General features: G+C 48.0%; 1 protein-coding gene across 1 annotated transcript; it reads left to right on the top strand.

The window, feature by feature from the left end:
- Positions 1-1,965: 1,965 nt before the first annotated feature.
- Positions 1,966-2,982, top strand: gpr18 (G protein-coupled receptor 18; the record flags this gene model as incomplete). The annotated part of the gene is made up of 1 exon (XM_080019551.1): positions 1,966-2,982. The coding sequence occupies one exon, from the start codon at positions 1,966-1,968 to the stop codon at positions 2,980-2,982; it is 1,017 nt and encodes a 338-aa protein (XP_079875677.1).
- Positions 2,983-15,206: the final 12,224 nt, after the last annotated feature.

The raw sequence follows: 15,206 nt of genomic DNA on the forward strand, positions 1-15,206 counted from the left end.
ACCTACAGACACATTAATCTGTATTCAATGAGTGTCCAGATTTGACTTTGTGCTTTTCACCTGAGGTATGCGCGCCGCATCCATTAAGTCGACGTGGTGTAAAAAGCATGTCGCAGTATCAGCGTGAAGTGTCTATTACCGCCATCTTATTTCCTGTTTATATGGCAACTGCATCAACATCCTGTTTTTAATTACTTCTCTCCGGCAGCAGATGCTTCTCGCAGCAACCTGCTGTGGATTACTCCCCTGAGAACTAATGTGCTGTGACAGACCCCACTTTTCCAATCAATAACTCGCCCTAAATCTGCCATCGCTCTGCCTGCCAAACACACTCCCACTTCTAATGGTACATCATTTTCTTTAAGGGGGTGTAATTGCAGCATGCAAAAAAATAAAAAATAAACCAAACTTTAACCTTTAGCGTTTCCACCGTAGGTACTGTGCGGCTGCAGAGCCGACACAGGAAGCTACAGGAGCCTGTGTTTGGTGTCACCGCACTATTTTCGCTACTCCTAACCCCCTGAAACAAGATGAAAGTGTTCGCTTCCTCCTTCTGGCCGTCAGAAGCGTGAACCCGGAGCGATGGCAGGCGGCCACGCCATTTCATAAACCTTCTGGCGTTGTCGACGGCGGCTCGGCGGCCAGGGATGGTTTTATAAAGAGTTTCCGCCACGGTAAGTGAAGTCGTTTACAGCGGAATGGAGGAGTCGGAGCTCCATTTTTTTTTTTCTTTTTTTTTTTTTGTTCTTCTCCTTTATTTTTAATTTTTTTTTCTCTTCAAATGCTTCAGATTTTAATGAGAAAACCCACAATTTCTCAAATCTAATTTTAGGCCGTTTATCCCGCCGTGCTGACTGACGGAGGACGCTGTAACCGCACCGCATACGTTTTGTTGTTGCCTTCATATCGTTTTCAATTGTTTTCTATCTTAACCCCGTGTCACATGATTTCCCATCCAGATGGCGAAGAGTGAAACAGTGATTTAATCTCCTTTTTCTTCCCCCCCCCTGTATCGCGCCTTCCCTTTTCTTCAAAGTAAAACTAAATGTACATCAGTTTACTTGTTTATTATTATACATTTTTTTTTTTTTTTGCATATGACACGAAAAACTATGCGCGGTGTGGAACGCGCCTTCCTCCAGCTTTCACACCGCAGCTGCACCGCCGTTTAAATATAACTATTCAAATCATCTCGCATGCAGGTGAATTACAGACGCGCTGGGGAACGCGCCCCCGGCCGTCTCACCCTCCACACTTAACTCCGGCAACTTGTTTGTTTCAAAATATTGAAAAAGATTTTCTCCGTGCAAACGCGGATGGGTCTTTCTGTCTTTCCTTAAATAACATCAACACAAGGAGGCGGTTCACGTCTTTGTGATTCCTCCGGCACTCAATGAGCAAACTGGCTTCCCATAATATGATGAGTACAACACGGTTCTATTACTAGTTCAGGTGCAAAATTACACAATTTAGCCGTCACTTTTTAAGAAACAGATATTCAATGTACTTCCTTATGTATGGGCTCCTCTTGGTGCTGTTTCCATGGTTGGTGGCGGGGTCCCCCTTCCCCAGCCCCGAGAAAATACTAAACTAATCGATTGATCAGTAGGAGGCAAACCTTTTTAGAAAATGAAATGGCCGACGAGCCGGATGTTGAAAACAGCCGTTGGAGTTTTGAACGGTATTCTGGGACTTGTAGTGTAATCCACCCAAGTCAGACCATTTTATGGATTTCCACTTTAAATGAACTATTCCTTGTTTTTCCTCTCCGTCGAGAGTTTTTCGTTTGTTCATGAGTTTTATCGATGAAATTAGGAGGGTGTATTTTAACTACCCTGACTAGAGGACCTCACCACAACATCTAAACAACTAATGGCACGTAGCGAAAAATGTAATAGTGTTTGTGTTTCCTTGACCACGGTTGTTAACAGAACCTTCTCTCTGCTGTCTTGTGAAAGCCACAGCATGGATTCGGATCTTTACAACCTTTCCAACATGGCCGCAGCGGCCTCCGCCGCGCAGCCCCCCAGGGAGTACCATGTCGCCGGCCTGGTCTTCTACGGCGTCATCTTCGCCATCGGCGTGGCGGTCAATCTCACGGCTCTGTGGGTCTTCACCCTGACCACCAAGAGGAAGAACTCCATCAGCATCTACATGATCAACGTGGCGGTGATAGACCTCATCTTCATCGCCCTGCTGCCCTTCAGGATGGTCTACCACCACCACGACCACTGGCACTTCGGGGACCTGTTCTGCCGGATCAGCACCGCCCTCTCCGTCTTGTACCCCTGCATGGCCGTGTGGCTGTTCGCCCTGATCAGCGCCGACCGCTACGTCGCCATCGTCCAGCCCAAGCACTTCAAGGAGCTCAAGAACATCCCCAAGGCCCTGGTCGCCTGCGTCGGGGTGTGGGTCATGACGCTGGGCGGCACCTTGCCCCTGCTCGTCCCCCAGGGAGACCCCGACCCCGACCGCGTCTCCAACTTCACCACCTGCGTCAAGATGGACGACATACCGTACCTCCACCACGACAGTCCCATCAATTACGTGCGCCTGGTGTTCTTCTTCCTGGTGCCCATCTGCATCATGATCGGCTGCTACGTCGTCATCGTGGACAACCTGGTCCACGGGCGCACGTCCAAACTCAAGCCCAAAACGAAGCAGAAGTCCATCCGCATAATCATCACGCTCATCGTCCAGGTGCTGGTGTGCTTCGTGCCCTTCCACCTGTGTCAGGTGGCCCTCCTCCTGAGGGGAGGCGACGGCGGCGGCTACAGCACCTGGGCGGTCTTCACCACCTTTCTGATGAACCTGAGCACGGTGCTGGACGTCATTCTGTACTACATCGTCTCCAAGCAGTTCCAGGCCCGGGTGATCAGCGTGATCCTGTACAGGAACTACCTGCGCAGCGTGAGGAGGAAGAGCCGACACACAAACACGGGCAGCCTCCGATCGAGCAACTTCACAAGCGCCATGATCTGAGCCGCGAATCCCGCGCGATAGGTGCCACCCGTGTGTGAGACGGTTTTCTGCGACGCACCAATGCCCCCTTCGGCTATAGACGTATAACAATGTATAATTTTTTCATTATTGAACGGATAGGTATCTGCAATTCACATCGGAGATAAAAACAAAAAAATAATAATCCACGCTCACAGTATGGGACTACCTGTGTTGTCGGCGGAAACATCTGCTCTCCGCGTTGATTGACTCACCCACGAGACTTGCAGCAGGAGTGATTTTAACGTTGCTTAAAGGCAAAGCGGCGGCATCTCGTGCATGTTCAAGCGGGTAAAAAAACAATTAGCCATGTTACCAGACTTAGCATTTCATTTCGCGACACAATTTATTCCGTGTCCCACGCACATCTGGGACGAAAAAGCAAAAGGCTTCATAGGGTGGATGTACTAAAAAAAAAACCAAAAAAAAACATAAAAGCTTTAGAACACACTGCACAGCCCAAGCAGGGATGTTGAAGTGATGTGGTATATCATTATATTCAACATACTTTCTATACAGTTTGATTCTGCACATCTGCAGCGCCGGTGGCTGTCGGGAGGATGGCTCCAGCAGCTGGGCGCGATGGAGTTCACATCCACACCATGTGATGGCAGCATATAACAGAAAACACAGGTCAAGAGAGCTGGGAAAGTTTCTGCGGGGGAATAGTTTTGAAAGTGGAAGCGTGGAATGAAGTGCGGCGGCGCCACGCATTTGTATTTCATTAACTCCCCCCCCCCCCCCCCCCCCGTTTACAAGCCTCATCAACTGCGCCCCTTTCGAAGCCGCTCGTCCGGTGGAAACGCCGGGACGCCGTTTCGCTCACAGCGTTGTTTCCTACGCCGGCGTACACCGGCGACACCGGTGGAAATATACCATGCAGATGACACAAACAGTATTGATTTTAGCGCTCGCCCGAAGTGCTTTTACCGTAACGTCAGCCCCGAGACGTCGGAGAGGGCCGTTCAGCTCGGGAGAAAGGCCCTTCCCATACAGGCTCAGGCTGTCAACGTTTTTTTTTTCTTTCTTTTTTCCCTCCCTTGTATAAATGGAGCCCAGAGAGCAGAATCTAAGATGTGGGATCTTGAAGTGTAATTTCCTGGGGTGAGAGACAAATGATATATTAAGCGCGTAACAGCCCGGCGACTCTTCAGAAGAAAGAGCGGGGCTGTTCATAGTCAAACGAAGAGCGAGGGGGGTTGGGGGAGGGTGGGGGAGGGTGGGGTGGGGTTGGGAGGGCTCCTGTCCAGCGGTTATGCGGGGCCGGAGCTCTGGGATGGCTGTTCCGCGACGAAATCACCGCGCTTAATCTCTGGCGGGAGAAGACGGCCTCGTTGGTGGAAATGCCCGAAAGAACCCCCCCCCCCCCCCCAAGGCTGCGAGAAGTGAGTTTGTAGGAGCTGAAGGAGGGTCCTTGGGTGCCCGGCAACTATCTCAAAGACCGTGGACCGTCACCGACATTGGGTCTAGGGCGCTCCATAGTCGATGGACTGTTAAGGCGTGGGATGACCAGTCATCATGGGCTGTGTACAATATATGATGTATAAAGGTTCTCCCCCCATGCCTTCCCCGTTATAATTGTCCTTAACAGTTGTAAATAAGGTGTTCTGTGTCCTCTTATCACTGTTGGTCCCAAATAAAGGCTACGACGGTGTTTCCTCCGTCCGCTTGGTTGTTTCTGGTCGCGGGCAGCGAGGATCCAGTGGAATATTCTCATCTTACATGGAACTCTGGGTACCGCAGTTCATCACATAATGATAGGTTTATTGGCCGCCGGACTATGAGGGGGGATTTATAAGCGGCGGGGTCGGAGGTCAAATGAAACATTAGAGGGTCGTCTATCTGTCCCACCTGTTAGACATCAAAGAAGAAGCCGACCACGCTCCAGTCAGCAACTGGCATTTAAAACAATTAAGTTTCCTGTCAAGCCCCTGTGATGAATTATCCGGAAGCTTACCCGCCTGTAATTCTAAATCTTCACAACAAGTGCCTTTGTTGTAGAAAAATTAATGAAAACAAGATTGTCTTTCATAGGCGCTGATCTAACAGCGCGACAGCCAGCTGCTCTTCTTTGGGAATAAAAAAAAAACCAAAAAAAACAAAAAATAAAACAGTCAGCATTAAACAAAGCTCAGAGAAAATAGTTGTTGTTTTTTTTGTTTTTTTTTCTCTCTCCCTCCCCTCTCTCCTTCCGCCGCTCGCGTGGAAAAACAAATCAGGCCGCGAGCGCAGCGGCCATCTGTTTTGTTATTTGATATGTGTGAATACATGTTGTAATGACTTTGTTTGTGAGTCGCGCGGCGCGGCGGAGCACACGAGAGCTCTCGAAGTGCTGGAGTGTTCAAAGCTAATCATATAATTGGACACAATAGTCGATGACAAATGGAGATGCTCGGAGCCAGCCAGCTGGGGAAGTGAATATGTAATCATTGTAAAATCATATCATTTTTGCATATTTGAAGACAGCTTAATAGAGTTTTGTGTGTCAGCGCGCTATCAAATGATGATCAGAGACCCACGGATCTGCTTCCCAAACAGCGCTTTATTGGGCTATCAGTCTTCCGGGGCTCAAAGAATACGCTTTGGAGAGTTTTACCCCAAATTTACACCATTTTCATTATCACCACCGCGCCGTCATCAAGATTAAAGTGGGAATCCGCCAGACCGTCTGCGTTTGATGGATTGCGCCTCGAGTCCCAGAATTCCGTTTGACTGTCAAACTCTTGAAAGGCGTCAGGGGTTTGGCCTTGTCGTGATCAATTGATTTGGTCTTTTTTTTTTTTTTTTTTTTCTTGGTCACTTTGTTTAATGTTTAACGGTTAACTGACCACAGCTAACTACGCTGGTTCATCGAGTTCACTGCAGCTGCCTTTTACATCTTGCGCGTGCCTGATCTTTACATTGGCGGACCCCGCCACCATCGGCACAAACAGCACAAACAGCAAATAACGCAAAATACATTGAATTGCTGTTTCTTAATCAGTACTGACTAAATAAATATGGTATCAATATCAACGATGGGATTTTTTTCTTTATAAAATGTTCTTACAGATTACCACTTTAATATTAGTGGTGGAGCCTTGATGAAACAGCTACAGTGAAAACAATTACTCCCCCCGAAGCTAAACTGCATTTACGAAATACTAGATGTTGGGTGAATTATTGCCTTCTTCTATTGACATAATAATAAACAAGGTAGACCAGACCAGACCAGACTAGGTATCCAGGCGGGGAAGGCGGACCCCACCGCCAGCATTGCAAACAGCACAGAGCAGAGCATAACGCAAATACATCGGATGGCAGTTTCGTAAAAAAAAAAAGAGTATCAAATATGAGGGTTGTTTTACAAAATATTCTTAGGGATTACCACTTTGAATGTTAAACAAACTGTGCCATTGCTACAAAAACCCCCCCCCAAAAAAAACAAAAAAAAAAAAACCCCACTCCACTTAAACCTTTTTTTGGTGCCACAAATCGTGCTGTTAGGTGGAACCACAGCATAACGGTGTAGTTGCAGGGACTGTTCCTACACTTTTACAATGCCATTAGTCTTCATCTTGTTCCCATTAGAGCATATTGAGACATGAAAGAGATCCAAGACAGCGCATATATATATATATATATATATATATACAGCGCGCACGCACGCACACACACACACACACACACATATAGACACATATATACACATATATACACACAAATATACACACACATATACTGTATATGTACATCAACATACATATACACGTAAATACACATATAAATAAACTGTATATATATATATATATATATATATATATATATATATATATATATATATATATATATATATATATATATATATATATATATATATATATATATATATATGTACGTATATACACACACACACGCTGCTTGCCTGGGCCTCCCTACCTACAGAAGGGCATTAGCACGAGCAGCTGCCTGCATTTACATCATTTAGCGTTTTCCTCTCCGGGCGCTTTAATACACACAACCTCTCCCCTGGTAAACTTTACAATAGGATGTTGAAGAATACTTCGGGACTACCATCGGAAATGAGAGGCACATGTGCGTGTATCTGGCGGTGCAACAACCCCCCACTACCCCCCCGTGACGGCATTGAGACTAATGGAAGCCTTTTGTGGAGCAAAGTAGGTTACGCCGCTGTGTCTCACAGCGACGGTGTGATGTATACACGTGTTACGCCGCTCGTACACCAACCTATTGTGCGGCGGCTGGGTGGACTCCATCCTTTCTCTTCGGGTGTTCAGGAATCCACCGACCGCCGCTGCGTTTTGTCTCCATTAGGAGGGCAAACACAACCCGGGCGACTGTAATCGACCCCACCGTCGGCGGGGAAGGGAGAGGAAAACGCACGGCCTTGATTACAGCTGCGTGTCTGTTTTAGCAGATTGTTCTGCATCCACACACGATCCGCGCGCGCCACCATTAGCGCGTATAAATAATGTAGAGGACTGTTCTCGTCCTCCTCCACACTCCGCTAAGTGGCTGCAAACCTTGGACTCCTCCTTGCTCAGGTTCCTCCGTAGAGGGGTACGAGATTGAGGCGCTTAAAGAGAGCGAGGAGGGGTGTTCTGGACGGAGCACGGAGGGGACGCGATGGGCGCGCGTGGGAATGTTTCTAATTGTATCACGTGACGGGGAAGGGAGTGGGAGGTGGGAGTGGATGGGTGGGGTGAGGGTGGGGGCGAGGGGGTCTCCGTCAGGGGTCTCCGTATCAGACGGGGTTAATATTTAATCCGGCTTCACTTCGGTTCTCCCATGATCCGCGCGGCGCTGCAACGGCCGGAAATAAGAGCGCTAAAAGAGACGTGGGCCACGCAGTTGTAGAACATCGTGAACAACTTGTCGAGAGGAAGTGCAGCGGGCGCGTCGCTCCGTCGCCACCTCGGCTCGGGCCTCGGCGGAGGAGGGCGAGTGCAGGAGACGCTATAACACTAACTCCCCGATTGCCCGGCTTCCAGCAAAGACAGGGTTGATTGGCAAACACAGAACTACGAGGTGTGTGCGCGTGTGTGTGTGTGTGTGCGTGTGTGTGCGCGCGCGCGTGTGTGTGTGTGTAGACGAGAGACATACAGAGAGAGGGAGAGAGAGTGACTGACTTCTGTAGAGAGAGCGAGGGCGGGGCAGCGGGAGAGAAGCAGAGAGGCGAGCAGAGGATGAGGCAGGATGGATGGAAGGGAGGGAGGGAGAAAGAGTAGGAGAGGGGGAAAGAGAGCGAGCGAGAGAGAGAGAGAGAGAGAGAGAGAGAGAGAGAGAGAGAGAGGGAGAGAGGGAGCGGAGTGGGGGATGAGTGCAGCGAGAGTGGCCTCTGTGTGCTAATCACGTCGCCGCTCCCAGAGCTCAATTACAGGAATGATACTCGGAGAGGAAACTTCATCATGTCGTACAGATGTCTTCACTGGACGAGAGCGAGAGAGAGAGAGAGAGAGAAAGAGAAAGAGAGGGTGTATGTTGTCATTTAACGTGACATGGTCCACGTTCATTTATTCAAAACAAACCGTTTGACTATCGATCTCATTATGTGGCCATAATTATAAATACATAGGTGCCAGAAGATGTTGCAATTTGTGAGAGCGTGGCGTTTGCAGCCGCCATTTTCTCTGACAGAAGAATTGGCTTGTATGGAGATTTTTAACACCCATATTTGTTAAATATATATTTTTTAATAAAACGTTAATGATAATAATAATAATAATAATAATAATAATAATAATAATAATAATTAGCTCCAGCTCCATGCCTACAATATGAACAGCCTCATAAAGGCCTTCAGGCATCATCATTAGGACCCCCTCCGCTATCCCACGGTATGGACAACCCCCACCCCCCCCCCCCCCTCCACTCCCAATATCAATTGTACACCGCTCGGTTTCGCACTCCACAACAATGGCGGCGTTTTGCTTTCATTCGATTAGGCTCCGTCTCAACAAACGCCAAGTCCTGTTCCTGCCTGGAGAACACGTCTCTTAATCACGTTCCATCCAGGCGCCGTCTTTCATCCCGCTCTCCGCGCCGTGGCCAGCACCCAACTTTATTTCGCTGAAAGGTAGAAGGAGGGAGGAAAAAGAAAAAAGAGCACATACGCACACGCACGCTCACACACACGCACACACACACACACACACACGCACGCACACACACACACACACACACACACACAGGGGAGGGAATACAATGACAAAAGCTTAGCTCTCGTGTCTGTCAAGTTAAGTGATGTTTCGTGTTTAAATGTGTGTGTGTGAAAGGGCTTCTGGGTGCGTGCATATTCATGCTTGTCTGTGCCTATGTTGTGTGTTACGTGCGAGTGTGTGTGCTCTCACTCTGTGTGTGTGTATGTGCGAATGTGCTCCTGGGTATGTGCACGTTTATGTGTGTGTGCGTGTGTGTTTGTGGCTATGTTGTGTGTGTGTGTGTGGATGTGCTTCTGCGTGCACATTTTTATGTGTGTGTGTGTGTGTGTGTGAGACTGTGCGAATGTGCATGTATTTGAAAGTTCGTTGGGGTGTGTGTATATCAATGTGTTTGTGTGTACCTACGTTGTGTATTCTTTATGTGCATGTGCACTCTATGTGCGTGCATGTGTGTGTTAAACATTTGAAAGTGAGTCTGGGTGTGTATATTAATGTGTGCCTGTCTTTTTTACAGGCGTGTATGTGTTGTGACTTGAGTCGTGACTGCGTGTGTGTGTGTCCGTGCACGCCGGTGCGCGTGTGTGTGCGTGCGTTGTGTGTGTGTGTGTGTGTGTGTGTGTGTATGTGAGTGTGTATGTGGCGGGCCCCGCTCTGTGTTGTTTGGTTTGCTCCTCCATTAAGAGAGCTGTAAAGCAGGGGAACAGATGGCAGCTGGCCCGCTCTGTCCTGCATCCTCTCACAACTGCCACACTTCCTGCGCGTCCATTAATCTTCTCCCACTATTCCTGCAGCACAACTTTATTAAAACAACTCAGGAGAGCGCGCACAACAAGCCCGCGCAGCTGTCACCAGCCCCAGACACAGCCATTCGTCCTCAGAAACAGAAAAAGCCTTGGATTTTGCGACGCATCTGTAAAGCGGGTCGACTCGGCTTTGAACCGGGCCCCATAAAGGCCGTCCCGCCGAGCGGATACAATAAGTGCTCATTAGAAAGCAGCTGGAACTGATGTTTCTTTCGGGGTTTTTTTTTTTCTTGGTTTTTTTTTTTTTGCGGGGGTTCATAGGCCCAGTTGATCAAACTCACACATGTGAGGCCCTCGCAGTGCGACTACTGTTTCCCGCCTCTGGAACAGTCCAAACCACAGGCTCCGGTGGGGTTTGGACGGTTATCACGCAGGAGTCAACCTCCGCCCGCCGCCGCCGCCGCCGCCGCCTCTATCGGACGCCGGCCTCCGAATCGTCTCCGTCGATTGGACCACACACGAGATAATTGGCTGTCTGGGATTAGACGCGTCTGATCAGACCGAAAACCTGCATTAAAATGCAACACGCGCCGTCGAAATAATTAGCTGATAAGAGTGGAATTAGAAAGTGGCAAGTGATCATTTTTCTTCCGCAGTCTAAGTGTATGAGCGTGTTTTCTCAACTAACAAGGCCAAAAAAAACCAAGACAACGCACAAACACGCACGCACACACAGACACACACGCACGCACACAGGCCAAAATCTGTTGTCCTGCTTTAATTGTTCCGACAGGAGGGAAAGGCATTAGCTTGTGGGAGGTCGCCGGCAATGTTAGCGCGTAGTGGCGACACATCCCGGGAAACGCGGGAGCTCTATTTGGGGCCCCGTGCGCTGTGTCCGTAGCAGTCAGCGGCTAAATTGAAAAATCAATTCCAATTTAAATTATTGGAATAAAGAACTCCAGGAGCCAGAGATAAAAAGGACCTTCTTCTCCTAGATCCCCTTTAATTGGAAAGTCATTTCTTCAGGGTATTCTAATGGTTCTGAGGGAAGATTGCAAAATAAAGTTGATGAGCTGGGGGGGAGGTTAATAGTGTGTGTACGTGTGTGTGTGTGTGTGTGTGTGTGTGTGTGTGTGTGTGTGTGTGTGTGTGTGTACATGTATGTATCTATGTGTGTGTGTGTGTGTGTGTGTGTGTGTGTTTGCTTTGCTCCGCCATGCGGCGTTGGGTCCTCCCTCCTTTATGACAGAGGAACCAAATGAAGACTAATCCTGTGGGCTCACAAACACTCCCTCACGCCCGCGGCCGCCGGACTCATCCATCTGCCGTCCGGGGGAGTGTCGGGGGTGGGGTGGGGAAGGTGGTGGTGGTGGGGGTGGTGGGGGGGCTCTGGGGTCAAACCAAATTAACCATCCCTCGCTCACAGTTGTAGAAATGTAATTGGCTAATACAACCACACACCCGAGATCGCGACACTCTGGGGGCCAATCGCAAAGAAAAAAAATCCTACTCGCCGTACTCGCGCTTTAAGTCTGTGATCAATTCATCCACTGTCTTGTTTTTTGGTCAAAACCACCTGTTTCAGGAGATGTGTTTTGAGACCTTTTGGCGACGGCCCGCGGGCCGACCCAGAAAATGGCGCTACGTTTGTTAATTCATTCAACTGCCATTCAACAGGCTTTATGCTCGGAACAAATGGAACGCTTCCTAAAACACAAAAACAAAAGCAACAAGCACAACAAAACAACAGCGGATACAGTATTGCTGTCCATCACACGGCTCTGCAAAATACTTTATTGTGACAATAGCAGCCATCAGCGGTCAGTTATTTCTGAATTATGATCGTTGCTATGGGCGACCACTTCTCTACCTGGATTCATGTCCGTTGTTTCAGGGCCCTTGGATGGAAATGATGATATGATATCTAGAAATTACAATGGGAGGCTTGAAGAGACAATTGTGGATAGCAGGGATTTGGTTTGACTGCTTTCTTCTTGAGGTTTAATAGTTTGCAAAGTTGTTGAGGGCAATTTAAACTAGCCATGTTAATTGTAAATCATTTGAAATGTTCCCTCTCCATGTATTCTTCTCTGTAGTAAGTGGTCGTGTAATAAGCAGGATAATGAACAGCCAGCCGGCCATTATCGTAAAATAACCCCCTTCAGGATGACGCACGACGATTTATTTTTACTCGATATCCTTCACTCAGAAGTCCTGACCACACTGGTGGGGATTATTTAGCGATAATGACGGACTAGCTGCATGTGACCCCAACTGCTTGAAGTATGATCAAAATCATGTCAAATCCTAGTTTGGTGTATAAAGTTTCATTATTATTTCCCACTAATAGAATATACTGTTTATATCACGGTAAACATCTCACCTGTGGTGTTCATTATTTAGGTTAATGTCACACTTCTTTCAGCGCCGCCGCTCCCGCTTTGCATCCCCATTATCATCTCAGCGTATAGGATCTGAAATGACACGTGTCACGGTATAAGAAAAACAGCGGCAGCCGCCGGGGCCCCGTCTTTTCTTTTTGCGGTAACAATAAGGCGTTATTACGGCGCGCTGCACAATCTCGCACAAATGACTGTTACGTGTCTTTCTGCCCTCCTCCTCTCTTCCTTAAGACCCCGTTCCTCCAATACTTCAGCAAAGACCTTTCCGGGTTCCCGTCGCTGACATTAAAGGAGCTGTGGCGGTGGCGGCGGCGGCGGCGGCGGCGGGGGAAACATTTCCATTCAAGGAAAATTGTTGACATAGTTATCGCACATCAGAGAGCCTTGTGTCATTTTGAAAAGGGCCCCGCGACGGTAATGGAGATGTTAAAGGCCGCGCTGGCTCTAAATATCACAACAGGATCAGAGGATATGAACACGTCTTGACTGAAAGACTGAAAGGAAGGAGGAAACGACGTGAAAAAAAAAAAAAAAAAACACTGAAATACATTCTCCGGGGAGAGGGAGGGAGGCAGAGAGAGAGAGAGAGAGAGGGAGAGTCAGACGGACCGGCAGAGGAGCGCTCAGCTCCATTTCCGCCTAAGAAGCGTGGAGTTAAAAGGTGGCCCCTGTACAAATGAAACTCAATTTCACGCCACATTATCCCTCCCTGTTCTCTTTCCCTGGCTTTCATTTTCATTAAGACCAGAGACAATCATAAATTAATAATTACCGGCAAATGTCTAAGCGCAAGGCCGCGTTCCCGCAGCCCTCCTATAGCGCCGCCGCGGTCCTCGCCGCTCAACGCCGGTGAAATGTTAATTTAGGTAATGTGGCCCGGCCCTTGTCAAGATAGAACTGTTTTGTAGTAGTTCCGCTAATACATAATGGTCCTATCTGATTAGGAGACATTAGCCTCCATTTTTCTGCAGATCAGGGAGGACCTCGGTAATGTTCGGAACCCTTCTCCACGGACTCGGGGCACCAAGTTTATCAAGTAAGACGGAAAAAAAAAAAAAAAGGCAATTTCCCGAGATCAAGGAGGTTAACGACGCAGTTGACACGATAGTCCCGGATAAATAAAAGCTCATTTTCATCCGGGGCAAACTTTTCTTTCAGTGTTTTTTTTTTTTGTTTTTTTTTTCAAGGTCGGCTAAAATCGGCCTGGATGTCTGAACGTCACTTCAGACGGAAAGTTTGATTCAGTCGGTGGAACGAGGGTCAGAAGGGTCGGCTCTGAGTTGTGAATCGAAATGGCAGGCGTGAACCGCGTTCACTATTAAATATACCAAAAAAACACCATTTTCACGTTCATTTAATCCTCTTTTTCATCGGATCTCTGCGAATCTCGGCAGTGACTCCCGACTCAGGAGTCATTGCGGGGATTTGCTGGCTCCGAAAGAATCGCTTGCGAGTCGTGCATCACTGACCGTGGCACTTTTTAAACTGATCTCCGAGCGAGCCGAGTGAGCGCCGAGCGGCGGCAAATTGGGAAATGTGTCGTTAGGCTGCTCTCTTGCCCAACTTCACATTGCCCAATCTGGACGGGATCAGGCGGAATAATCACCTCTGGACCACGTCTCCGCGAGGCGCGTCTCGGCGCCGAGCCGAGCGGACGCGGGCCCCGGTCGCTCCGCTTCGCCGCCACGGCGCGTCCGGCTCTTTCGGCGTTTCCTGTGCCACGTGGTCGTATATGTACCGAATTAAATGCGTTACGGGGCGGGCCCCGACGGCGACCATGCAGCACCAGAGGCGTCAGATCGAGAAAAATAAACAGAAGATGGTGAGAAAACGAGGAGGAAACGTTGGAGCCGCCGTCAGAGTTTCCCCTCGTTTGAGATTTAAGGTTCGGAGTCGAGGTCGCGGGGTCCGGTGAATGAAGTCAGCGAGAAGTACCGCGGCGTGATTGATTGCCCATTGTCGTGTCATGTTGTTCTTTCAAGGTTGATTGAAAGTTTAACCTCGTTTTTTGTTTTTTATACATATATATAAAGAAGAAGAAAAGCATGAGATATTTCAGACCTTGGGATTTTTTTTCTTCTTCTCTTTCTTACAATGCTGTGTTGAATTATGTAGCAATCGGTCAATTATTCATCCCTGCGCCCGTGTTACGGCCACGCTTTAAAAAGCATGCAAACCGGGAGCCGACCGGGTCGGGCTGCGTCAACACATTTCGCTCGGAATCGCTTACTACGGACATTTGTCTCCTCAATGTCGATTCTCTGTACTGTATATGTATTTTCTTCGCTTATGTATTTTTTAAAGGCGTGTAGTGGTTCCGGGGAGATGTGATGCGACCGCCTCGGATTTCCATTCGTACCCTTTGGTGGAAAATCGAAGCAACACCGTCGGTACCCAATAATCATTACAAACACAAGGGGGGAAATAGGGAAGAAGTCTGTATGAAAACAAGGTCAGTATTCATGACAGAGGAGTGCCACAAACAGGGACAGTATTACAATTGCAAAACACAGCACAAATAAATTGTGGATAATAGCGTTGAAGGAAGATCTTCATGTCGACGTGAATCCTCAAAGGGCCTGGCGATGGAGATAAACAAGTTTTTACAAAAACAAAAGCAACACACCGATTTGTTGAATCGGTGTCATGCAATCGCAGTTCAATATACACACAATTTATCTTTTTTTTTGTACAATGAGCTTAGTCTTACTATTGTTATTTACAGATCTCTTTTTTTTTTTTTTTTTTTTTTTACACACACAAACAAATCTCCAGCAAGGCCTCCACATGACGTCCTCATCTCGTATCTCGCGTTGCTACTCGTACTTCTCCCTATCTTGAATCGATTCCCCATACTATTTATTTTTATTTTTGTTTTCTTTTACTGCTCCATAAAT

The sequence above is a fragment of the Zeus faber genome, assembly GCF_960531495.2.
Source record: "Zeus faber genome assembly, chromosome: 18".
NCBI lineage: Eukaryota > Metazoa > Chordata > Actinopteri > Zeiformes > Zeidae > Zeus > Zeus faber.